General features: G+C 35.7%; 4 protein-coding genes and 1 pseudogene across 8 annotated transcripts; all 5 read right to left on the bottom strand.

The window, feature by feature from the left end:
* Nucleotides 1–4,521: 4,521 nt before the first annotated feature.
* On the bottom strand, nt 4,522–5,985 carry LOC130739790 (F-box/kelch-repeat protein At3g23880-like). The gene has a single exon (XM_057592198.1). The coding sequence runs from the start codon at nt 5,932–5,934 to the stop codon at nt 4,837–4,839; it is 1,098 nt and encodes a 365-aa protein (XP_057448181.1). The 5' UTR covers nt 5,935–5,985; the 3' UTR covers nt 4,522–4,836.
* Nucleotides 5,986–8,097: 2,112 nt separating this feature from the next.
* LOC130739788 (probable protein S-acyltransferase 22) lies at nt 8,098–16,201 on the bottom strand. Of its 5 annotated transcripts, XM_057592194.1 has the most exons (9): nt 16,116–16,201; nt 14,417–14,942; nt 13,211–13,703; nt 13,009–13,091; nt 11,484–11,876; nt 11,144–11,212; nt 10,995–11,066; nt 9,608–9,688; nt 8,098–9,220 (listed from the first exon to the last, which is right to left on the bottom strand). In XM_057592194.1, exons 3-9 carry the CDS (start codon nt 13,236–13,238, stop codon nt 8,447–8,449), a joined length of 1,500 nt encoding a protein of 499 aa, XP_057448177.1. In that variant the 5' UTR covers nt 13,239–13,703; nt 14,417–14,942; nt 16,116–16,201; the 3' UTR covers nt 8,098–8,446. The 5 variants fall into 5 exon arrangements, with proteins under 5 accessions (XP_057448177.1, XP_057448176.1, XP_057448179.1 ...); XM_057592193.1 differs by lacking the exon at nt 16,116–16,201 and having other exon boundaries at nt 14,417–14,992; XM_057592196.1 differs by lacking the exons at nt 13,009–13,091; nt 16,116–16,201 and having other exon boundaries at nt 14,417–14,992.
* LOC130737065 (F-box/kelch-repeat protein At3g23880-like) lies at nt 14,434–16,161 on the bottom strand. Its single transcript, XM_057588833.1, has 3 exons — nt 16,084–16,161; nt 15,688–15,692; nt 14,434–14,992 (listed from the first exon to the last, which is right to left on the bottom strand). The coding sequence occupies exons 1-3, from the start codon at nt 16,159–16,161 to the stop codon at nt 14,434–14,436; spliced, it is 642 nt and encodes a 213-aa protein (XP_057444816.1).
* On the bottom strand, nt 15,739–17,913 carry LOC130739789 (F-box/kelch-repeat protein At3g23880-like). Its single transcript, XM_057592197.1, has 2 exons — nt 16,674–17,913; nt 15,739–16,200 (listed from the first exon to the last, which is right to left on the bottom strand). Exon 1 carries the CDS (start codon nt 17,846–17,848, stop codon nt 16,685–16,687), a length of 1,164 nt encoding a protein of 387 aa, XP_057448180.1. The 5' UTR covers nt 17,849–17,913; the 3' UTR covers nt 15,739–16,200; nt 16,674–16,684.
* A 4,430-nt stretch (nt 17,914–22,343) lies between these two features.
* LOC130737064 (pentatricopeptide repeat-containing protein At1g69290-like) lies at nt 22,344–27,040 on the bottom strand (annotated as a pseudogene).
* Between the last annotated feature and the right edge of the window lie 370 nt (nt 27,041–27,410).

Below are 27,410 nucleotides of genomic sequence, written 5' to 3'. Positions count from 1 at the left end.
TTTTCTTAATTTACTTTTATATAATTTTTATACACATATTCAATCTAATATCCTTCATTTTATCAAACTTCATTATATCAAACATAATTTTATCGTACAATAATCCAAACGACTTTATATGTGTTATGTGTAAATCAATTAATTTAATTGATTTTTTTATAAGCATAAGAAATATATATTATTTTGAGTTTGAGTATAGGATATACTAACCAACTCATAAATTTGTCAAAAAACTGAAAATTAGAATAAATAAAATAAATCGTCAAATGTATACCATACATAGGACCTAACCTAGTTGTAAATTACTCTGAAGATAGCATAAGTGTAGGAGTCAACTCTTGAACTCCTCCTATCCAGAGCGGGTTTTTTCTATAGCCTTTTTGTTTAAAAATAAATAAAAAAATCAAATGTTGTAAGGGAGATTCAAACACGGGACCAGTGGGGGACTTTTCAAAGGTTACTACTACACTACAGTGTGCTACGTGATATTTATTGTCGGACAATATATATTATCTTTATCACCGAGGCTATAAGAAAAATATACATAGTATCGGAAAGAAAATCGAAAAGATGCGGGGGGCCGTATAGGGGAATAGTTCCGTCGGGACACTGAATAGTTTAGTCCAAGACTCTTGATTTCCATAATCCTTAAAAAACAAAACCTTTGATATGTTAAAGGTGAAAAACAAGTTTTTTTAAAAGGACTAAAAACATAAAAAGGGTATATTATAAGGACCAAAAACATTTTAAGGAAAATTGTAATTTGAAAACCTAAAGCCTTAAATATGTTTTTTTGTCCTTTTAATATACTCTCTTTTTAAAATGACTAAAAATGGAAAAATGGTATATTATAAGAACCAAAAACTTAAGCCAAACTTAAAACAAAAACATAAAACATATCTGAGTTGTTTTGTTATTTTAGTTTTAAAAATTTCGAATAAAAACTGACATTTTTAAAAAACAAGTTTTAAAATAAAACAAGATTTTTTTCAAAAACAGTAATCAAATTAACCCCTAATCAATTTTTGGTACATCAGAGACATAAATTGCACCATTTGAGAATTTATCCGTGAACCTTCTCCACCCAACCCATATGTCTCCTAGTTCTGCGGTTATCACAAGAACAATGACATCAACGTGTTAAGGACTTCAAAGCCTCATCGGGTTTCTCAAGTTCACAATAAGCCGTTATAAGCGAGCATCAAAGACTGATCAACGACTGATGCGGGTGGTGTTGACGTTGAGACACTCCCTGGAACGTGTCAGTTCGTCGTGGGTTGGCAGCGCCGGTGAGAATCAGATTCACAATAAGCCGTTAGAATATTTATTAGAAATTGGGATGCCTATACTCAACCACAAAAGCTAGCTCAAGAGTTGAGGTTTGCACTACCCTTATAAAGACCATCTATGCTCTATCCAATGTGAGACTTCTAACACACCCCCTCACGTCCAGGACTGAACAACGTGGGATCAACAATAACGGGTGCCCCGAATATGGGAAGTCTCCACAACAAACAACAAATGGATCTAGGATAGACTCTGATACCATATTAGAAATTGGGAGGCCTATACTCAACCACAACTGCTTGAAAGAGTGTGAACTCAGTGATGGGTGGTGGGAATGGGCGTGGGATTGGGAACAGCAACAGAAACGGAGGAGAAAGAGCGAGTTAGGGAGTTGAGGATGTGGAATTTACGTGACAAGGTTCTAGACAGACGGAGGAGAGAATAACTGTTATGAGAAATTTGGGGGAGCGAGTGATAACAAAAGAAACAATTTCACATAAAATAAAACTAGACATTTTTTTGGCTTGCTGCGGGTGTGCACTTTATGTTTCTTTTATTGGGTCTGGACATGCTTCTTGGGATTAGTTGGGTCTGTTGGCACAATTTTCTTTGGCTGTGTTGGTTTCATGCGTTTTGCTTGCATGCTCGGCTTTCTAGATTGTTTGATTAGTTTTGTTTTATTGTATTGTAGTTTTCTAGCTACAATAAATCAATCTTTGTATTTAAGTCTAGCACCCCTTGTGCTAAGTTTAAATACAATAATTGATTTATAAAAAAAAAAAAAAGATAAAACTAGTCACCCGGCCCAAATGGATGAAGCCCATGAATTAGATCTTTTTGATTTGTGAGTGGAAACAACCTATGCTGGCCTTACGTTATAGAATTCTCTGGAATTACTTGAACTATCAATTTTGAATTACTGCTGCCCACACTTACAATTCTCTGGAATGAATGATTACAGGTTTACTTATATAACATGTCCAATTCTAAGTCTTCAGAATTTCATGCGATTTTTTTTCGGAATAATGTAAAAAAAAATTAATTAGCAAAAAGCCGTAAAAAAAATTTATTTGCGAATTAGGGTAGTTTTGTACACGTTGGAGCTGACACAATTCGCAAAAATAGTTGTGAATTGATGTGAGATTCATGCACTTTTTTATTGGAAATCATAGTGATATGATGGGCACAAGTGAAATTCGCATTTTAATTTGCGAATTGCATGTTTTTCACTTTCAGTCCCGTACACATGCTTTTCACGTGACAGATATGTGCAATTCGTGAAAAATCTCGCGAATTATAAATTATATATATTTAATACTTCAATGATTAGAACAAAATGAATGTTGTCCTAATGGTAGTTGCACATCCAAATTATTCACAGGTCTTTCGATAGTTAGAGAAAAAATTATAAAATTGTTAAACTCTTTGGTATAATAATAATAATAATAATAATAATAATAATAATAATAATAATAATAATAATAATGGAGTAAATTAAAATAAAATGCCTTGGGTTGGAATAGAAACTAAGATCTCCAAGTTGGTTGAGTATAATAGTATATCAATACCACTGTGCCACCATACATTTCATTTATGTTGACGGAGAAATAAATAATAAGTTTTGCCAATTCGCGGAAATTATTGTGAATCCCACTAATTGTCCGTCACCTCTGACTAGGAAGCTGTCATGTCCATACAGACAGTAATTTGCAGAAAAAATTGCGAATTCAGGTATTTGTCAACCTTTTAAGAAGCCTCGAAAACACGCAAGATTCTCTATAATTCGCAAAAAAACTTGCGAATTCAAGAGATCTCATACACGTCAGATCCTGTGTCAAAAACTACCCTAGTTTGCTAAATACTCCCTCCGTCCCTAATTATAAGCTAACATTGAGACTTTTTTTGTGTCACTAAATATAAGCTAACCTTGCAAAAGTTAATATTTCTTTCCATATTCACCCTTGCATTTATTGGTAGTGGAGCACCACCATTAGTAGTACAATGATGAAAAAGTGTTATCATAAATAGGGGTAAACATAGAAAGTTGTACATTTTTTTTGAAAACCAATGCATCAATTAAGGCTTTCTTAATAAGTGTGATTTTTACACCTTTAACTTATAATTAGGGACGGAGGGAGTAAAGTTTTTTGCACCCTTTTTGCTAATTATTTTTTTTTAAACATTATTTAGAAGAAAAAAAAATCATTTCATGCATCAGTATGTTATATAGTGTGGTGTGACTAGCCAAGCTCAGAGCCTCAGAGTCAGCATGGTGTCAAGTTCATTGCGATTTTGTGGGAAGTGGAAAAATAACATGATTATTTAGGATGGTGAGTTCATTATGTTCTTGGATCCCAATAGAATGGAGGCGGGCAATGTGCTCATGTGCAAGGGATGGTTTTATGGCTTCCACTCCTATTGGACGGCACAGGGTGGTGGTTTAACTCGTGATTGTCAGGGGTGATGGTTGTATGGCATCCAGTCCTATTGGACGGGGGACAATCCCCTTTTGACTGGGGCAAATGCTTTGAGGGATGACCTCTTGTTTTGAGTCGTGGCCATAGGGATGTCATATGTGGGGTTTATTGTGCTGATCTTTTGGCTTCGTTAGAGGATGAAGAGAGTACAAGGTTCATGCTAGTCCTTATGGAGATTCGGGTCTAGCTTGGGAACGAAAGGACAATGGCTCTGAAATGTATTCAAAGAGATTGTAATAATGTTATAGGCTGCCTTGCTAAATTGGGGGCTAACTCTCCTCCTTCGAGTGACTATCAACTAATATTAAACTACCTCAAAAAATCAGCTAATATTAAACTAATAAGCTTACATGTCATTCCTTTCTATAGTGGCTACTTCCATATTTTAATGTTAAACTAATAAGTAATTAAAGCATTTGACAGTATCTGGTTTTCTTTACTAAGAACAAAATCAATATCTAGTTCCTTTATCAATTCATTACTGGACTCATGAAATCTATAAAGTTTCACCATTACCAAAATCTGCAACTAAAATGCAGAACCTTCTCTAAAGTAACTGATGCAGGACCTTCTCCAAAAATAAATTGCATTCAAATAATAGCTGGCGCGGCTGACTTAGCAATCTAGCTACACTAGCCAAAGGAGGGTCATCATCTGGTTTGACTAGATCGGAATAAATATTTGGCTATCAAAGAACATAATTAAAATCAAGAAGAAATAGGAAAACAGAACATGCATTCTTTTGAATACAAGAAAATAAAACAAATTATTTCATATATAATCAATAATGTAGCCGACAATGCTTTGCTACTAGCAGGAGCAACTTACAACCAAAGTAATTAACCCTCAAACTATCAGAGTAAGGGGTTATACAATCAAACTTAGAACATAGAAGTAAGTCTGCAGCAATCCTATGTTCTAATCAAATGGTAATTGCTATAATGAAGGCTATTGCAACTATATAATGTAATGCTTAACAACTATATTAATGCCTGCCTATCAACTCTATTAAGGCTATTATCAACTATAAAATGCACTGCTTATCAACAGTATTTACATCGTAGTATCCAGGTTAAGGCGATATCAAACTTTCTACATAGACCTCTGGGACTATCCAACCAAGGATGTTTTGAATTTGGGGACTTGTTAAAGTGTTGTCTCTGAAATTGTAGAGAAAAAACTTTGAATCGAACATCAGCAGCACCTCATCATCCTCAGTAATATGCAGTGCCCAATCATAGGCAAATAGCTCCCTCGGGCTAGGAGCACTGAATAATTTAGTCCAAGACTCTTCATTACCATACTCCTTCATAAGCCAAACATCACAAACATCGTAATCGCCATAAAGGATGCACAAGCAATCCCTTAAAACCTCCAAAGACCAAACCACTCCACCGCAATCCGGGGGCGAAAGCTTTCGATAACTCTCCTTCCCCAAATCAAGAGAAATAATAAACCAGCTCGACTCATTAGATGCAGACCAATTAACAGTTCCACTCACAAATCTTCCTGTTTGACGACAAAAAGGGACACACAAAGGGAACTCTTGAATCTCCCTCCAAGAATTTGTACCCAAAGTATGAACCCTAACCAGTGTTTTATAAAACTCACCATCATCAGTTTTATATTTTCTGTAACCCCCAGTAACAGTTTTATAGCAGAAAACAGCAACTACTTTGTAACGATCAGCAAGATTATCATAACCAAATCCGAATAATGTGCAACTACCTTGAAGCTGTGGATTCTCCAATGGCGGCAAGTTTTTGAATATCCGAGTGGAAGGGTTCCATACAACAGCAGAGCGACTTTGATCGATGGATAAACAGAGGATTCCATCGCAAGAGCCAACGATTGAATCAAAACGGTAGGGATTGTTGAGAGGGTAGTCGAGCTGAGTGGCGGCGGCAGGCACGGCGGCGTTGAAAACGGAGAGGAGCGGATAATCCGTGAGGAGGAAATCGTTTGAGGAGTTGGTGTGGCCTAAGATGAGGTGGTGGCGGGTGAAGTCCGGCGGCGAACAGCGACGGTGCATTTTGGCGAATTTGGGATCGGAGATTAGGGAATTCCAGGATTTGGAAACGGAGCGGAATCGCAGCAGTGGCTTCACCGGGAGCCGGCAGAGGATTTCGACGATGAGGTCGAACGGAAGAGATGGAAGCGGAAGCGCCATTTGCGAGAGTGAGAGTGGAAGCAGCTACAAGAAATGAAATGAATGAAGAAGTAGTTGGAATCAATTTATGTGAAAGTTGAAATCAAATTGCTTAGAAGACAAGAAAAAAGGAATAAAAGAATCAAATTACTTGCAATTTTAAAAAGTGAATGAGCCAATTAAAATTTCAAAATCACATGCATTTTTTTTTTACTGAAAACCAGATTATATTGCATTAGGATAATTAAAGTTCAACAAAGGTCCAAGTCCCTCTGGAACATCCTCAACCCAAACATGGTCTGGATCAGTATACCCCATACGAGACATAAAATTTGCGGCCATATTACCAACACGTTTAACAAACGACAAATGAAAAGAAACAAACGAACTAGACAAAACAAAACAATTATTCAAAATAGAAGCAAAAGGAAAATCACATGCTTTGAAAACAAATTAACGAGGATAATTCTAATAATTATGTTGTGGACTACCTGATTAAAAGCTCCAGCCTTTTTCTGATTCAGTTTGGGTTGAAGAGGCGTCTCTCTCACTTATTCGACTTGATGTAATGACTTCTATGTCTATGCTGGCATGATCGTTTTACTGGTAGATTTTTTCAAAATAAAGTAAATTGGAGAATAAATAAGTAAATTGATTCGACTTATAAAAATATTAATTAGTTATTAATAAAATTTTATATTATACCAATATACTAAGGAAATATAATAAATATTTATGTGTATATATAAATATCAAATATCAGTATCAATAGCTATAAGTAAAATTGACTTTTTTTTTTTGAAATGAAATTGACTTGAATATACAGTAATAACAATTGTAATTATTTATTAATTAAATTTTATGCTATTCATTATACTAATTATGAATGGAAAAATCATTTTCTCATATTCAAAAGTAATTATTATTTAAATTTTAATTATTAACGACAAAGTGAAATGGATGTGAATAAATATTAAATGCTATATTTAATATATAAATATTATAAAGAAATAGAGTAGAATGTATATATATATACATATATATATATATATAATTGATATTGACTTGAATTTTATTAAATGTTATATTTAAAGTACTAATATATGAATATTGAAAAAAAAAACCATAAGCAAATCAATATCAATATTACTATAAATATCAATATATATTGACTTGTTGATAAAATAATATATATATATATATATATATATATATATATATTGACTTGACCTTTATTAATAAAAATATTAATAAGTTATTAATAATTTTCATATTGATAAAAATATATATACAATTTACTCAATTTTGCAGAATCATTTGTCTCATCATTAAATTCTTCCAAAATGGTATTCTCACCTTATTATCTAGTAGTTAAATTAAAAAGTAGTGCATGTGAACATTATAACACCATAAGTACGAGTTAACATGTATACCCTGAATTGAGAAAGTCATAAGTGAAGAGCTGTATAACCAACGAAGTAGACAAGTAAAAGAACAAGTCTCTTTTAACGAGTGAAAACTTTCGAAACATTAATATTTTAGATAAGGACGGGATAAAATGAGGAATGATAAAGTGTTTGTGAGATGGAGATGATAAAGACAAGACAATATATTAATAACATGATATTAATAGTTTCATTTAGTGGTCAAAATAAGGATAAAAATTTGCTAAAATAAGAGATTTGTATAAAAATAAGAATAAGATAGGAGTAACATAGACTTTTATCATTTTTTTTACCGGTAGACTTTTATCATATTTTGTGTTTGAGTTTGACATTATAAAAATAATATAAACAATGAATAATCTATCAAATTACCTCTCAGAAAAAACTTCATAATATTTTTTAAAATTAATTTTACTAGTCTCTCCAATTTTCGCATGATCTTTTTCAATTACATGTAACCTTACTTGATTATGTTAAGATTGATTACCCATTTGTGTTCTAATTGATCGCTGAGTTATAGAAGAAAAGGTTAGTTAAACTTAACCGCCATAATCCATAGAATCCAACGTGCATGATGCAGATTAAATTGAAGATTAAAATGATTATTGTTTACAGTCCTGTTTTACTGATTGAATGAGTTATTGAACATGAAAATGTTGTAATAATTGTTAAAACTTGCATCCTAATGATGCAAACTAAATTAAGGCTGGGACTCTAGGTCGGAGAAAACACTTAAGAGTTTGTGGTTGCGAGCCAGGTGTGACCATAATATAGGCACCTGTATATTCTTCAAAGTTGCAAACAATTTGCATATTAAGCATATATCATCCATAAAGACTTGATTAAAATTTCATTAGGAAAAGGTGCACAAAACAATATAGGAAGGTCAGGCTCATCATCAGTTACTGTGACCTAAAACTTTTGTACATGGTTTCCCACTGAACCTGCCTCCAAAACTTTTGAGGACCATCAACTTCAACCTCAGGAAGGTAAGGGTTAAGGGGATGTTGAATTACCTTTGGGTTCAAATCTCAAAGAATGAACAATTCCCAACAAATAATCTCAGAGATGGTTGTCTCCCAAATCAGTCACCACTTTCTATGCTGAGCCAGGCTAGATGATGAATTTGGCTCATAAGTTCTGTCATCCTGATCAGCACTGAAAAGAAGATTAGACCAATTTGTTGATCTCTGAACAATCCTTGTGGGAACCTGGTCACTATCTTCCCCACCAGAGGCCTCATACCCATCACTTGTTGACCTTGACAGTGGGAATTCCTTCAGTGTTGCAGTACCAGCAGCAGCGGAAAGACCTCCAAGCCGTCTTGCTTCTTCAGCTCCGGTTGAAGACACGCGAAATGGGTGAATATCAGGCGAGTCTAAACTGCTTTCAGGAGAAGAAGCAACAATCCCAGCTGAGCTTGACACTGCTTGACTTGTTTGAAATCCACCCTGTGCTTCAAGCTGGAGAGATGCTAAACTAGATGTTCCACTGAAGCCTTTATTCATATTACTAGCAGAAAACCTTGTCAGGGTCTCCGTAGGTAAGTCAGCTGGCATGCGAGCCCGTTTACCTGGCCGCCTTCTGTTATCAATCCTGGGGGCCATTCGTCGCCCACTGCTGCCGGAGTTGTGATCTGCTTCTAGCCTGAAAGGCTCATTCTGTCTTACCACAGGCTGCAGAATCTTCGACTTTTTCCTTGCTTCTGCAGCAGCCTTGGAAACTTCTTCTGCATTTAACCTTGCCAATGCCCATGGACTAATTTTGACTGCTGCAGGATTCTTTTTCTTAACTGGTTCTTCTCTGATAGACTTCTTTCCAAGTGAACTTACAGATGCTGTTTCTGGGGGCACTACATCAAACTGCATAACACAAACAATCACATTTTATCCAGAAAGCTAAAATATACTTCTGAAGTCTATAGTTGATACTTGATACACCAAAGCATGAGAAAACTTGGTTTTCAAACAACATCAAGAGAACCTGGTTTTCAACTAAGAATGTCTTAATCATTTCCCTCCATCACTGTCTTGGTCAATTTTGTTTTTTATTGGCAATAACTTTCAATAACTAAGTACTTCATTCAAATTAAACCCAGCATGCCTATCAATATTTCACTTTTCAAGCAAACAGAGATTAGGGAGAAGAACAAATAAGTTCTGCCTTATATGAATAATTATATAAGACGCTTTTACAATGAAATTGGTATGGAAGTAAAATTTATGGCACAGATCAGCTGCCAAACGTACCTTTTTTATGAGAAGAATATGAAAGAAGAAAAGTTGAGCAAGAGGTAAAGTAGCAAGCATAGCCAAAATGGTGCAGACTGCCTGTGAAAAGAAAAATTCACCAAGCATAAGAATAACAGCAATAATGATTTTTATCAAATCTGATTTACCATATACACTTATTGCATAAATGAACAGGGAAGAAAGAATTCAAAGAACAACTAAACAAAGAGCAAAAGAACAAATAGTAAGTGTGCATAAGATGTCTGAATAACCAATAAAGCAGTCCAGTAACCACATTATATACCCCAAGAATGTAAGCAGAATGCTCACCACCACAATAACAAAGGGTGCCAGTGTGAAACTGCTTCCCAACTTGGACGAAACATCCACTGAAAATTTGTTAGGACCCGAAAATCCTAACGTGGAGAAACCATAGAGAAAATAGGGAAAAAGGGAATATTTTTGGTATTTTATTATAAAAGACTGGAAAATAAAGATAGATAAGAACTAAGAGGCTGGTTCCTCTTAGAACCAAGAGGCTGGTTCCTCTTCAATAGGGCTGGTTCGCTTTACAAACTCAATAAACTAATCCATGACTCTAACCTAAGGAGAGCACTCCTATTTATAATAACTAATCCTAATATCAATAACTTAATCCCTAAGAAATACAGAAGATATAATACTAGAATAAGAGATAACATCTTAATATAAAAGATACTATAAAGATAGATTCCTAAATTAAATACTAATATAATTAATCCTAACAAAATTGCTTCCTCTTAATAAAACAGCAGATGAGCACAAGTATTCCAGTCAACCATTGAAGAATAAGCTGCAATCTCCAGCCCAAGGAGCACAAACCATGTATATACCTGTCAATAGTTAATCAAAATGAAAATAACTAGGAAATTAAAAATGCTAACTCAGGGGTTTTCTTTAGGTTCCAGCATGTTGCTTCCAACAAGAAGTAAGTTGGGCTTAGGACAGCTCAACTTTTGACATTTGGTTGGGAGAATATCAAGTGTATGACTAGAAAACTAGGGCAACTGGGGAACCAAATATACTCCTTAAGGACATTCCTTAGTTTGGAGAGCATATATAAAACCATATATACTCCATGTTCAACTACCCCTTAAATTCTCTACAAGTATAAACCACTATTTGTTTACAAAAATCTCATCTCCTATTAAAGTTCCAGTGTGATGGGGGACTAAAGTAAGATCCTGAATAGAATGAGGGAATGGTGTTGAGAATGGTGGGTCTCAAAATGCCAGTTATCTGGGGCATAATAATATTTGAATTGTAGGGTAGGATTTGTACAGGTGGCAGAGGTTTTATTATGATAATACTAGTAGGTTTGAACATCTAAATGATAAGCAAGGCATAAGTGAACAATCGTGCTTACCAAGAGGAGAGCAGCAACCATGAGGGTGAAAAACTGTCGGTAGTTCTTTTTTCCAATACAGTTGTTAAGCCACTGAAAAATCCAAGAAGTAACATTTTTCAGAATGCATCAACTTATAAGCAAGGAAGAGAGAAATCAGATAGTCATACCCTGCAGTGATGATCAAAGCGATCAACACACTTGTCACAAACTCTACAGTGCTTGCTGTACTTGAATACCTGCAACACCGTTATTCCAACAAGATATTTAACTTCTTTTATTATCAATTTTGACAAAAGAAACCTCAGCATCCATCTAATGCCAGAATAAAATCATTTGGAGAAGCAAGATGTTAACAGAATTGGTAATATTGTCAAGTATTAGATCAAGAAATGCACAAATAGTATATCTGTGTTATGTGTGCAAGACTCTGTTCCACGATAATAGAGGATGAACTGCTACAATATTCTTCAAGGAACAAAGGCTTTTACTCAAAACTCTTCAGCGTACCTCAACTTCACAAAAACTGCAATAGAACATGCCATCTTCACTTGTTTGTTTATCAGAAGATTCTTCACTTGAACTAGAGCAGGAGCAGATATAAGCGCAAGGAGAGCAAACTAATAGTAAAGGTGATGATGCACTTTTCTTCTCTATTGAGATAGCAGCATCTTTAAAACTTGCTTCTGTTCCCAATGCTTCCTTATCCACAGATTTTGGTCCAACTGTTGAAGCATTTCCATCATGCATTGATGAAGTCGAATCCGCTCCAAGTTTAGAATCCTTCAGTCCACCAAGCTTTTTGCTATCCGGAATTTTAAGGTACTTTTTGGACTTAAAAACCCCTGAATCTGCTGGATCAGCTGCTGCACACCAAATGTACAGTCCAAAGACACAGGTAATCTGGCAAGAGGTGAGATGTTACCAAAACAAGACAATATCCTTCATGCAGTTTAAAACAAAGATAGTTATGTCCCTTCTTTTACAACTCTACACTAGTTTGATTTCAAAATGAAATTTTATTACAAACTAATCATATTGATGAAATGTGCATGTGTATGTTATTTCCTAACCTTGCTATTACAAGCAAATTTAAAACCAGATAATAATATTGATTCACACACACAAGGACATAGAAGCCCTAGTAAGGTGCCATCTACAGCAAGTGGAACAAAAAATGCAAACAGCCATAAGACATATCAGAATCAGTTCATAGATGCGAAAAGCATATCATCCTTCATATTTGGATGTGTCATTAGTTCTACAACTGCAGATAACAGGAACTCAACCTAGTACCAAATTTCACCCATACTCGGAAACTGACAGATAGTATATTTAAGCAGAATGATGAAGCTATTGCAAGATTTAATGTAATTCTCTAAGCCACATTCGAGGTACCTTGGACAAAGGTAACCGGGTTTCAACAAATTTCTTACACTACATGCATGATAATTCGAATATTAGATATCCCCTCCGAAGTTGGTGTAGGGGATGCCAGCATTATGAAAAAAGTTCAAAAGGGAATATTACTATATTAGAATGAGATAAGAATAACTCTGAGTTGTCTTGGATTTCAAAAACTCAAATTTGTTTGAATCTATAGCATTTCCATCAAACATACATGTGCCTGAGTAGGCATTAAATACCCCAAGGCCAGTATAGTTTAAAGCCTTGATTTCTAGTTTACATATCTTCATATGGCTATTTCTCAAAAGATGCTTAAAAATTAATTTAATAATCAGAGTGGATAATTTATTTAAGCAGTACATAACAAGAAACCAAATAGCCTCTCATCAGGTACAGAAAAAGCCCCATATCACACTTTCCAAATTGAAATCAATCTACAAGCTAACAAAACAAAATGAATAAAGGAGGAGAAGAAGCTCAGATTGAAGAAAAGGAATACAGACATACATAACCAAAAAACATGAATCAGAAAGCAACACTCACAGATCTCATAACCACTTCCCCCAACCCACTTTAAAATCAGTAAAATGAACATCAAAAAGAAGACAAAGCTCAGAAATTGGGTTACCAGGGGTGTGTAGAGGCCCATAGCAATGTACTGATACACCTTCTTCCCAACAAAAGGAGCAAAGAACACATAAAAGGCAAACCCTAGAGCCAGAAATACAGCAATGGCCACCACCATCACAACAACAAACAGTCCTAAAAAATGTCGAACCCCCACACAAAAAATCTGGGAAAAAAATTAAAAATTGAAACTTTACACCGACCTGAAGTGAATGGTAAGGTAGTTGCCATCCATTCTTCCTCAACTTTCAGGATGACTGCAGAGGCAAAGGATGAAGACAAGACCAAGCAGAAGAAGTAAGTAGAAATGGGTGTAGCTGAACAATTGGTTTCAAGTATACAATACACTGCTTAAAATGCAGGCCATTGGTCTGTCCATCAATCCATAATCCCCTCTCATTAAATCATTTCCAGATACCACCCAAAGCAGTCTAAGATATAAATGGAAGAAAACTTATAGTTTCAAACAAAAGGCATTCAAGGATCCTTAACTAGTATTAAAGAGAAATAGGATAACTGGCATTTTGTCAACTGGTCATATAGACAGTCACAATAGCTTTGATATGAAATATAAAAAAAAACATATAATTCACTTTGTGTCGCCCCAGCTAGTATCAGCTTCCTTGCTGTCACATCTTCCACTAATCTTGGTCATCACAAAAAATATACTTAAGAAAAGAGTTCCCACTGTCCCACCTGAAAAATACTTGAAAAGTCAGAACAGAAGCCTCCTAGTCAGTTAATAGTAATTACAAAGTGCAAACAAGTACCTCTGGAGGTAGATATTTGTGTAGTATTTATGGCGAAATGATACAATAAGAAACACAAGAAGATTGCATGAAGAAAGGGACTTTTTGTGTAAAAAAAAAATTCACAGCAGAACAAATTTTATTGAATGAAAGAATGACGGCAACAAACTCTCCCATCTAAGATGCCAATCACACCCTTACCAAAACAGCATAACCCAAATACAAAACAAACAGCAACCACAGTTAAAGATGTTTCAATCAACTGAAAGGTGCATGTCTATTTTAGTGATTCAAAAACACCAAACATGTTCTCATGGTATTATTATGAACTTATGCCCAAAAAGGGGAAAAAAAAACTAAATCATAGGCTCATTAAGAACTATGTGCATGATAAGATTTAGTTTGTTTAGTGCATAATGTATTATGCAAGATTTGAAGCAAACATGAATTTTGTGAGCAGTTAGGTGACATTTAAATAAGTATACTAGTGGCTTGGCATCGCATCTAGATCCTATTCCTATTTGAGAAAACTAAATTGACCACCTAATGAAATGCATGATTTCAATAAACAATGATCAAAAGTAATTAGAACAAACATGAAATGAAAACATGTAAGGTACTAAGAACCAATTAGTGGATTGAAGGATTCTTCAGACATACCATTTTACATCCCAATATCAAAAGCAAGGTTCTACATAGACCCCTGCGAACATAGAAATACAACCATCTGGAATTTGTATTTGGAGACTCTTCAAAGTGCCGTCTCTGGAATCGTAAAGAAATAACTCTGAACAGAACTTCACCACCAGTACTTGATTATTCTCAGAAATATGAATTGCACGAAGTCCCTTGTAATGGGGTAATAGTTCCATCGCAACACTGAATAGTTTAGTCCAAGACTTCTGATTTCCATACTCCTTCATAAGCCAAACATTCCAAACCAGGGAATCTCCACACATGACACACAAGCAATCCTTCAACACCCCCAAAAAATTCTCAGGCTCATTTCCATCATCAGGAGGCAAAAGCTTTTGATAACTCTCCTTCCCCAAATCTAGAGAATTAATAAACCAATTGGACTCATCAGAAACCAACGAGTTCAGAGTGCCATTCACAAATTTTCCTGTTCCAGTGAAAGGGACACATGAAGGGAAGTCTTGAATCTCCCTCCAAGCATTTGTTTTTCCTGTAACCCCAGTATCAGTTTCATAGTGAAGAACTGCAACTACTTTGTACCTATCAGCAAGATTATCATAACCAAACCCGTATGTTATGAAAGTACCCAATATTATTGAGGGCAATCCAAATTCTTGGGGTTTGCTTTAATATTATTCACACACCCAATATTTTTTTCAAAAATAAAATTAATTCCTAAATTATCCTTCAATTCAATTTTTTACACTTCCAATAAGTCGAATTTCAAGAAACTTCTAAAAAGAAAAAATTTATACTTTCAGAACATGAAATTTTCAAAAGCAAAACTTTTGCACTTACGGGAGTTGAAATTTCAATAGTTTTAACAAATACAATGGTGTTATCTAAAATCGACCGGTTAAAATAAAAAACCTCCTCTATGAAAAGTTGATATATTAGATAGCTTTGCAAAATTTGGGACCACCATTGATCACAACCACCAAATGAAAATTAAAACATTTAAAGTTAAATAACTCTCATTTTACTAAAATGTCCCTTTCTTCAACCTCTTCTTTCGAACTCATTTCTCTTAATGGAGACGGAAGATCACGTTAAGTGGTAAGACCTTTCCCAGTAAATTTGTTTTCCATACGCACGGCTAGGGATTGAACCCTTGACTAGATGCTTAAAGAAGTTCAATTATCTACCAGTTGTGGTACACCTTGTTGGTTAGAATACACTAATCTTCTTTAAAAAAAAATAATACACTAATCTTGACAATAAATCAAGTGCCTTACCTCACCTATTTTTTCAACGATAATAAGCATTTGAAACATGAAACAAAACAATCACAGAAATTATGACTTACACTTCAAAGCACGTTATTTTCTAGCTAAATGTGTTTTAGACATGAAACCAATCACACACTTAGCAAGTTCTGGTCAAAAGTAATTATGGATCCCCTAACAATACAATGCACTGCTTAAAATGCAGGTCATTTCAATCCATAATTCCCACTCAAAAAGTCATTTCTAGATAACTAATAATAGTTCTAAACAAAAGAGGATCCTGAGCTAATATTGAAGGAAATATGATTTGGGAACTTCTTATCGAATAATTAAGACGAGAAGTTGGATGAAAATATAATCAATACTTTCCAAGTCACAATAGCTTTAATATGACAATATAAAAACAGATAATTCACTTCTGTCACCCCAGCTAGTACCAGCTTCATTGCTGTTCCTGTTGCATCTTCCACTACTCATGGACATCACGAAAAATATACTCAAGAAATGAGTTCCCACCATCCCCTGAAAAAGAATTGAAAAGTCAGAACAAAAGCTCCTGGTCAGTTGCTAATTTCTACAAATACAAAGTGCAAACAAGTACCTCTGGAGATAGATATTGATGTCGTATTTCTGTATAATTATTGAACTTGTGCTTCATTGAACAATACAGTCTAAATTATTTAGGAAAATATACTAACAGAGTAAAAGATGTTTCAACTGAAAATATATATTTACTTTAGTGATCCAAAAACCAATGAAACAAGTTCTCATGCAACTATTTTGAACTTGTGGCAAAGCAAAAGCACCACTTCATTAAGAACCATATGCAAAACACAAGAAATTTGTGCAGCAGTTAGATGACATTTAAATAAGCTCACTCACTAGTGACTAGGCATGACATCGATCCTAATTCCCATTTTAGAAAAATAAACCATTGACCAGCTAATAAAATTCATGATTTCAATTCACAATGATCAAAAGTTATTAGAACATACCATTTTACATCCTAATATCTATCAAGAGAAGGTGATATCAAACTTTCAACATAGACCCCTGGGACCACCCAACCAGTAATATTCTGAATTTGATGAGTTTTCAAAGTGTTGTCTCTGGGATGGTAAAGATATAACTTTGAACCGCACACCAGCAGCAGTTGATCCTCCTCAAAAATATGAAGTGTATCAAAAACCTGGTGGTGGAATAGTTGCTTGGCGACACTGAATAATTTAGTCCAAGACTGTTGATTTCCATACTCCTTCATAAGCCAAACATCACACACCTGGTAATTGCCAGAAAGCATGCTCAAGCAATCCCTCAACACCCCCAATCCGTCAGGTCCAGCTCCATTAGGAGGAAGCAAAAGTTTTCTATAACACTCATTCCCCAAATGAAGAGACATAATAAAACAATTTGCACCTTCCTCGTATGACAACCAATTAAGAGTGTCACTCACAAATATTCCTGTTGTTCCAACGAAAGGTTCACAAGAAGGAAGGAAGTCTTGAATCTTCCTCCAACAATGAGTACCCAATGTATGAACCTTGACTTGTGTTTGGTAATCACTATAGCAGGAAATTGCAACTATTTTGTAAGTGTCAGAGAGATTATCATAACCAAATCCGTACAGCCGTGGACTTTCCATAGACGACGGCAGTATATTGAATCTCCGAATGGAAGGATTCCATAAAATAATAGAGTTACCATAATCAGCGACGATACAGATGATGCCATCGCAAGAGCCAACGATTGAATGTAAATTGTTTTGATCGAATTTGAACTGTGTGGTCGTGGTCGTGGTCGGGGTAGGCATGGCGGCGTTCAAAACGGAGAGGAGTGGGTAATCCGTGTGAACGTAATCTTTGCGGCGGCGGCGTGAGGAGGTGTTGTAGTGTAAGATGAGGTGATGGCGGGTGAAGTCCGTCTTCGGCGAACAGCGGAGGTGCTTTTTAGCGAATCTGGGATCAGAGATTAGTGATTTCCACGACTTACAAACGCAGCGGAATCGCAACACCGGCTTCACAGGGAGCCTGCACATGATTTCCACCACGAGATCAAACGGAAGTGATGGAAGCGGTGGCGCTTGGAGTGAGTCGCCGGGAGGGTTGGAAGAGGAAGAAAGTAACCGCTGCCGTGTTCGTGGCGGAGCATCAGCCTCGTTAACTGGGGCCATTAGGAAGATGCGGTTGTAGCAAAATAATTTATCTGAAACGGCATCGAATGAATGGGTTTAAATAAATAATCAAAAGGGTTGTGACAATAGATAAGGAATTTTTTTTTTGAAACCATAGATAAGGAAGTTAAATTATGATAATTAGTTTGTTTTGTAGGTAGTTAGTGTCTGTTCTAAGGTTAGATCAAGTGATAAGAGATATGAGACATAAGAGTTTGAGAGGGTGAATGATCCAGGATTTAAACTAGGTAAATAAATTACCATTATATAAATGGATGTGGGCCAATCCCTTTATTGCTAATTATAATTTTTTTAAGCATATATTTTTCTAGGGATAAAATTATGAGCAGGTCACAACTCTCACAACGTTCTCCATTCTTCATGGGCAAAAAAAAAAAAAAACACATGATTATTTGCAGCTATTGCTACTGAAATTGGTCCACCTTCCATGTGATGATGAACTCGGTGGAGACTATATGCACGAGAAACTAGAGTAGTATCTTTCGCAAAACAATAATAACAACAATAATCTATATCTATATATATTAAAACACTACGCTAAAGAACATTTGTTTCCCGTGATGTATCGCGAATGTGCTAAAGTCATCCCGACTCTATTTTTGTCGACGTTTGTACCTTTAAGGTTTTGAAAAAGTATAGCGAATACACCTCCATCAGATTGACGTTAAGAAACTAACGAAGGGGTTAACGTGGCTTTTCCCTTTTAATTTCCCTTTATTTTCACAGTTTTCACGTGGATTTTTACAACGAAAAATATAAAGAAAAAGAAAAAAAGGATTGCACGCTGAACTCACGTGCTAATCCGGTTTCAATTTGGGGATTAGGGTTCTATAAATCCCCAAATCAAAAACCTCCATTGGTTCCATCAAAGAACAGAAGGTGTGGCTGCCATCCCCGATTTGGAAACCCTTGTGCGTTCTAAGCCCTATATCTTCATCAAAGCTATTATTGGTTACAAGTCCTGATCTTCGAATCCCTCACATGGCTGGTGGGTCTCCTAATCGAGGTCGAGGTCGAGGTGGGAGAGGAAGAGGGTCCCCGAGGCAGAAGAAATGGAAAAATGTGGTCCCTGAAGAGAGCACGTGTGAAAAGCCAGCACATGATCCTACATTATGGTTTGGGGAGAAGCTTCCTGATCATTATCGGTTTAGGTACAACTTTTCAAGATTCTTGACCAAATTTTAATCATCTTTTGTTTGTCCTTTTGTTTAACCATTATCGGTTGATGAGTTTGTCCAATTTTTAATCATCTTTTGTTCTGTTTTATGTTAGTTTATGTTTGTTTATTCCCTTCCCTTATTGCATTGCATGTTCTTTTCACTGCAAGCCCACTAGTCGGAATTTAGCAACAGTGAATGTATGGCATGGTGGAAAATTTGTGTGTGAACCTAGGGTAGATTATATAAATGGGGTTTGTCTTTCTCTACCAAACTGGGATATAGATGAGATTAATTCAATTGATTTAGTCAAAGTTGTCAAAAGCGTCGACTATGTGCACTTTAATGTATGGTATAGACACCCTGCCCTAGGACTTGACATAGGGTGTAAACCTTTCATGAATGATGCAGATGTGCTTGTGTTTCTCAATGATGTGAGGGGTCATGATGTAATTAACATCTATATTGAGCATGTATTAGAGGAAGAGCCAGAGATTATTAAAGAGCCTTATTTACTTGAATTTACACCTGTTGATGTTGATAAGGGTAAGGGAAGTGAAGTTGTGAATGAGCCACATGGTACTGCAGACGAGGCCCATGATAGTGATGTTGAGGCATTGAATACTGTTCAGGGTACTGTTGAGGGAGTTAAAGAGAAGGAACTTTCTATTGGGGCATTGAATGAAGGACAAGGTAATGGTGAGGGGGTTAAGAAGACTGGTGAGGGAGTTAATGTTGTTGTTCAGTTGAGGGAGTTGTAGAGGGTATTAAGGATGGTGTTGTTGTTCAGGTTGAGGGAGTTTTAGAGGGTATTTAGGAGGGTGTTGTTGTTCATATTGAGGGAGAACAAGTATCTCAGGAAGAAGAGATACTTACTAGTAGTGGAGACAAAAAGGGGGAGAAAAAAAAAGGGTAAAAATAAGGAGAAGCAGAAGGACAACAAGAATGACAAAAAGAAGGAAAACAAGAAAGGTAAAAAGAAGGAAACAAATGAGAAATAGGGGGATTGTAAGGCCTAGATTTTAGGGCAATTATTTAATTAATTAAATATATTTGTTCAGGTTGAGGGAGTTGTAGAGGGTATTAAGGAGGGTGTTGTTGTTCAGGTTGAGGGAGTTTTAGAGGGTATTAAGGAGGGTGTTGTTGTTCAGGTTGAGGGAGTTTTAGAGGGTATTTAGGAGGGTGTTGTTGTTCATATTGAGGGAGAACAAGTATCTCAGGAAGAAGAGATACTTACTAGTAGTGGAGACAGAAAGGGGGAGAAAAAAAAAGGGTAAAAAGAAGGAGAAGCAGAAGGACAACAAGAATGACAAAAAGAAGGAAAACAAGAAAGGTAAAAAGAAGGAAACAAATGAGAAAGAGGGGGATTGTAAGGCCTAGATTTTAGGGCAATTATTTAAGTAATTAAATATATTTATATTTATTCGAAATAATATAATTACAGTAGAAATTACCGTGCGATGTGGGCTTAGCTTACGGTAACTGTAAAGTTTCTGTCAAGCTAATACGGTAATCTCAGAGTTTCTGTTTAAATTTGACAGTGACAGCTGAGTTACTGTTTAACTTCTACAATAATCTTAGAATTACTGTTTTGAGGTTACAGTAACCTTACAATTACTGTTTTGATTTTAAGGTAACTTTAGAGATGTTGTTTTGATGTGACTCGTGTGATTTTATGTGGTTTGTGTGATTTCGGGCATTTTGCCTGCGCTGTGATTTTGATTAATTTTAATCAGTAGAGTTTTACGTCATTAGAAATAATGCGTAATTGAGAAATGAGTTATGCAAGAGTGCATAAGATGAGAAATTTCGAGATGATGCCCTAAGGGGGAGTGTTGGGCGTGATTTTGCATCATATGTGAGGAGAAATTTTATTATTTTGTGAATAATAAAATTAAGGGAATTTAAATGAATTAAATTAGTTATATTTAATTTGTGAGACTAAGGTTGTTTGTTAGAAGTTATAGCAAATTAAGATTTTAAGGTTGTTGTGAAATTTGGTGAAGATTTGGCCTAAGATTATGCCATGGCCGAATTTGTTAGGAGAAAATGAGGTTGTTGGAGTTTGTTATCTTGTTAAGGTTGTTAGGTGATCATACTTGAAAGATTCACTTAATAATTAAAAGATTTAATCAAGATTTATTTTAATTATGAAAAAAGATGAGGTTGTTAATTTGTTATGAGGTTCAAATTTTGAAAGATCATAGGAGATGAGGGAAAAGTTTGAAAAATCTATCACATGGAGAAGGTGATGGGCGGCCATGATAAGAAGAGATAGGGATTTTGATCATTCTTGATGAGTCTTGAGGATTAGTATAAATACCCGACCTTAGAGAAAATAAATCATAAGTCTCCATAACTTAGAAAAATTGTGAAACACTTAGAGAAGAGAGAAGAGAACTCGTGATCTTAAGGGAAGGAGAAGAAGAATTCGTGGATCATCAAGGAAGGAGGAGAATTTCGAAACCCTAAGAGGCTAGAGGAACCTTGACTTTCTTTCTTCTTTTCAACTAAGGCTAAGGTGAGGGAACCGCTTCCAGGATTTAGGTCCCTAGAGTTTGTGAATATGGATGCTTACTTGTTTTGTGTGATTATGCATGCTATGTGAAATTTTCTTGAATCTTGATGAATTCTTGTTGAGTCTTTATGCATGTTTGATGAATCTTTATGAGTCTTGATGAGTCTTTATGCATATGTGATGAGTCTTTATGATTCTTATGTCATGATTATGTGTGTCATGTTCCTATCTTCATATTTTCCTTAAATGAAAGCTTGGTAAAATGGTTTGTCACAATGAAGGGGATTCATTGTGACCATCTTATTTTCCCCAATAATAGAATAAACCTCACACTATCAGTATCACCATCTTAACCTAAGAGACGAGGGTAAAAAAAACTAGAAATTATCCCGGTCGTGATAAATGCGTCGCCAAGCCTGCCTCTTGTATCGTCCAGGGAGACTCCCTACAGATCATGTCGTTATGTCACTTCTAGAGACCTCACAGGCACGCAAATTTAATCTCATTGTAGCTACAATCTTGGCTACGAAACCAACCTAAAAGGTCCAATATTTATTTTAACATTTCTAGAATTTTATTTAACACTTTTTAATTTAGCAAAATCATAAGATCATTTTTCCCACCGCGCATCACGCGGGTTTGAGTCTAGTTATATGTAAGTTAGTTACTCAAAGTAACATTAATGGTTATTTATAAAGAGCTAATTAGGTAGAGATACATAAAAATATTTAAGAGATAAATGATGGTAAGGAAAACTGAAAGGCAGTGTATGAATTAGGAGCTAGAAAGTGGATGAATATCAAGTTAAAAATGTTGATGCTTTTGTTTTTGGTGTTCAGAAATACAGAAACAGATATACAAGATAAACAGAAACTAAAGTCCCAACATCCCTAGAAAGCAGATCCTGGACACACAGTTGAAGGCCTCCCTTGTTAACTTGTTTTGCTAATTTATCTGCAACCATATTGCACTCTCTTGGAATGTGCCAAAACTTAATCTCCCAATAGAGTTACATTGCAGGAGATAAAAAATATCAGAGAAGTAAGCCACATGAGCATGTTGTTAAGCTTCCTTTGTTGGAGAATAGATATAACCTGAATATTATCAGATTCACATTCTACCTTTCTAAATCCCAGCTTTCAACAAAGATTTAGACCCCTCAAGACTGCAACAGTTTCAGCTAGAAAAATATCTCCCATGCCTTCCTTAGTGGCAAACCCCTTTATGCAAGCTCCAGAGAAGTTTCGAATAACTCCCCTCACGAGCCATACTTGTCGATCCATAGAAAAAGCTTCCATCTAGTATCTACATTCAATTTCATGCACAGGGTTCCAAGAAAAGCGAATACCTGCTCTTAGAAAAATATTCTGGCCAAAACCCAAAGGTCTTGAATTGAGTTTGTAATACTAGGAAAGGAAGAACAAACTCTAGTGTCCAAGTTGACTGATCTAATACAACATTATTCCTCAACCTCCAAATCCACCAAACAAAGTTGTGGAATGAGCAGATGAAAAAATGAAACAAATCCAAACAAAAAGTGTTTGACGAACCAGTCTGCTGGACCTCAGCCACACCTCCATAGAGTGAAGGCGGTCTCTACGACAAAGGATTATATCCTCGATAATACTTGAACAACGACTGCAACTTTGAGAGGAAGCCAAATTACATTTAAAAAGAGGACAGTTTGTTGGGAGCCGATGTTGTACAAAAAGTCAAAAACCCTTGGAGACATTTGATATTAGAAGCATGACCAAAGAGAAGGACATCACCTGCAAAAAGAAGATGTGAAAGACCTGGAAACCCCTAGCAATATGTATAAGTTTTCAAATCCCCTGCTCCACTTTGTATAAGTTTTCAAACTATGACAGCTTCTCTCCATGCATAATACAAAAAGATAAGGAGACATGGGGTCTCCTTGTCGCAATCCTTGGTTGGCTTGAAACCCTCCAAGCGGGAGCCATTCCAAAGAACAAAGAGGCTAGTAGATTTAACACACCACATCATTTGTTTTATTTATGCATACCCATAATTAAAGTAAACATGATAGTGAAGTTTAATTTTCATGTTATGAGTAATGTTTATTTTAATCTTTTGTTAATATTCGTTGATTATTTACACTAATCTTTATTTACAGAATGACTTTATATTTATGAAGAACCTTCTTCAACCATAAGACCCGTTGAACACAGGTCAGTTTACTAGTATTTCAAGACAGCCCAAAAAATGGAAATAACTCAGAACTTCACTTGGCAAAAAGTTTTTCCACCTGATGCTTCAGTTACTTACAGCATCTCTCACAGTCTAACCACTTCTGTTGACAGCAACTTCATTGCTGTAAGTGAAACTAACTGTTGTTTGACCTTGAGCAAAGTCACTAGAAAATCAACAGTGAATGCACATAGGCAATTTTTTACATCGTAGAGAAAACAAGGAAAGCAATTCAAACAAGAAAAATATGTAAATTAAAAACTAATACACTACGAACTTGGAAGAGAGTTATCTTTACTAAATTATGGGCGTGGAGGGAAGAGACATCAACATCAATATAACAAGCAAATTAAAGCCATGTGATAGCAAAATGTTCCTTAAACAACTTACAACATGACATAGTCCTAAAAAGTGTGGAACACCAATAAATTCTATAACATATTTACATCTCTTTTCAATTTCTATTTATTGTTTTAACACTGAAGGCCACTTACAATTATGTTTTGTATTGTATCAGTGACAGCTCTCCATGATTATAATCTCATATAAATTAGTAATGTTCAGAATTTCATGAAGAAAGTAAAGTCATTGCCCATCACTATAAGTGATATAGTAATATGCAGCATATGAAGTCTCAACTCAGAACTGCTATCACTAAAGAAAAAATATGAGGCTAAGTCAATATACTAAACCTGAATTCCTGAAGATACAAGTCTTGGGAGAAGAACATTATCTTGTGGCAAACCAAGTTTAGAAGCAAAAAACATGGAAAGAGAAAATCAAAAGCAATGAAGTTTGCAGAGATGCAAGATTCGGGTCTATGATATTGACCTCTACTAACTATGTATTTAATATGCCTTAATGTTACATGTTTTCATCCTTCATAAATGTTTAGCAAGAAAGCAGTCAATCTTTTGAAATAATTTTCTTCTTCTGGGGGATTAACATAATGGAGGAAAAGATACATGTTTCTCATAATGGAAGATTTATCTGGATAAACTAATTAAAAGATTGACAATTAATTGCTTTGTATAACATCAGGAAGAAAAAAGAGAACAGAACATTGTTGCGTTGAGCAGAAACTACTAGTCCCAAACTGACAGTTATTATCCATGTAAATAGAAAAATGTTAAAATTGAAGTGCTCTAAAGTCAGTGAAATTGTAGCTCACTTCAAAAGATCATGCGAGGTTGAATCCTTCCTCAACTGTCATTTTGAGCAGTTTCTTCCAGGGACAAGTATGTCTGATCATTTGGCTCAAATTGCAGGAAATTCATCCTTCTAAAAGTCCTTCTAGCATCTTCTAGTCTGCCAGCTTTACAGAAAGAATGAATGATAGAATTCCAATCATGAGTACCGACTTCAATACGAGGATCCCCAACCACCTCATCTAAGAAAGCTGCCATCAACTCAGGTCAAGGATTCTCCATCAAACCCATCATTATAGTCAAGTAACTCCCTTTCAAATCAGGAACCCTTGCCTCCCTCATCTCCCTAAACAGGGAAAACGCTGACTGAAAATCTTGGCCGGACATGGATGTTTCTATCAGAGCATCATAGGTTTCCACATCCAACTGGAGACCTGAACTACTAATCTCCATCACCAATAGAGTAGCCTCAGAAGTCCGATTTTCTTTGCAGTAAGCCTTCAAGATAGGTACATAGACTGATAGACCCCAAGCCCTACTGAGCCTCCCAGAGCATTCATCTCATCAAGAATGCTGTGAGCTTTGTCTGATAATCCCATACTAACACAAGCATTAACAATACCATAACCTATAGAGTTATCAGCTTTAATGTTAGAAGGTTCTAACTTCTGAGCTTCGTTGATCAGATTAGCTAAACCCTTTATATTTCCCTTCTGAAGATATTCCTTAACTACTGCACAGAATGTCTCTCCTCCAAAATTCCAATCTTTCCCATCTCCATCACTCGGACTCCTGAGAATCGTCGACTCCATAGAAGCTAAATTGCCTGACTTAACATAACCACTAATCAAATTAGAATAAAAAACCTTTTTGTTTGAGTAACCAAACTCACCCATCAAAACTTCTAACTCATTTATCTTTTCTTGTAACCCCTTTACTGCATACAAATAACCAAGAAATCCAAAAGTCAATTCATCAGGCCTAACACCAATATTTGACATTGTTCCAACAACCCTCTCAGCATCAGTCACTGATTCAAGCTCACAACAGCAACCTTCCAGTGCTGCATTACAAGCAGCAACATCAGGTTTCATGAACTCCATCCTCTCATCCAAAGCAACCCTACAACTCTCTTCAAAAACAGTCAAGAAAGCAGCAAGGTTACCACTTTTCCTACTAATCTCAACAAGCACATTACCCCACATGGCAAAAGGGACAAAATACCTATTCTTAAACATGCACCTGACAAGAGCAAAAGCAGGGGCAGCAGTGTTGGCACCCTTCATGGAATCAAGCATGGCATGGATTGTTTCATAGTCCAACACCATTGGATTCCTCTCCATGAGAAAAACAGCAGAAGCAAAAGCCCTCTTGAGATTATGAATGTCACCCAATGGAGGACAGGTGAGTGATGAGAGAATTGGTGAGGGGTTTAGATGGAAAGGCTTGATGAGAGGTAAGAGACTTGAAGGACTTCCAAGCTTCATCAGTGTCACTGGTGATGAGGGACTTGTGAAGGGTGGCTTGGAGTGTGGAGACTTGGTCAGGGTGAGAGAAAGGGATTGTGGGGGTGAAGTTGGAAGCTTTTGAGGCTCTTCACAAATGGGTTGTGTCCTGTTTCTGTTGAGAGCAAACACTAAAGGTTGGAGGAAGGAGTAAAGGCTTGGAATTTCAGGTATTGATGATAATTGTCTGTGGAGAAGAAAGGTTAGAATTTTTTTGGAATTTCAGGTATTGATGGTGTTTCTCTGTGGCGGCATCGGTGGAACGAGGAGGTGACGATGATGGTGTCAAGGTTAACCACAAGGTTGGAGATTCAGCCTCAGTTTCTCTGTTTTTCACTTCGATGCGTGTGAGAGTTTTGAGTAAACATGAAGGAATTATCAGAAAACTATACTTGTCATTATTATTAATTTATCTTAGCAATATAATTGCAACTTGGAAAAATGCGTGTGAGAGTTTTGAGTAAACATGAAGGAATTATTAGTTTGTGAGAGTTTTGAGTAAACATGAAGGCCCTAAAAAATCTGCAACTTGGAAAAATGCAGAACCTTCTATAAAGTAACTGATGCAGGAACTTATCTAACAAATATTTGCATTCAAATAGTAACTCGTGCAGCTGAGATAGCAATCTAGCCATTGGTTATCAAAGAACATAATTCAAATCAAGAAGAAATAGGAAAACAGAACATAAGAAAATAAAACAACTTAATGTTTTTGATATATGAATCAATCATGTACGAGATAATGTTTTAATAGCAAGAGTAAGTTAATTTAATTGCAGGAATAAGTTAATACATATAGACACCTCATATTCAAGTATCACAGGTATAAAAGGGAGAATGAATCAACCGTCTGAAATAATATTGATAAGCCAAACAAAATAGTAAAAAATGACTTTTTCTAAGAATTACATGAACTACAAACTTCCAGTGTTACTGACAAGAATACAGACATTAGTAATAATGAAAATCGAAATGACAAAAGAACAATCAGAATGATTAAATTGC

This window comes from Lotus japonicus, chromosome 2 (assembly GCF_012489685.1).
Source record: "Lotus japonicus ecotype B-129 chromosome 2, LjGifu_v1.2".
Taxonomy (NCBI): Eukaryota; Viridiplantae; Streptophyta; class Magnoliopsida; order Fabales; family Fabaceae; genus Lotus; species Lotus japonicus.
This window is presented reverse-complemented; position numbering and strand designations above follow the sequence as displayed.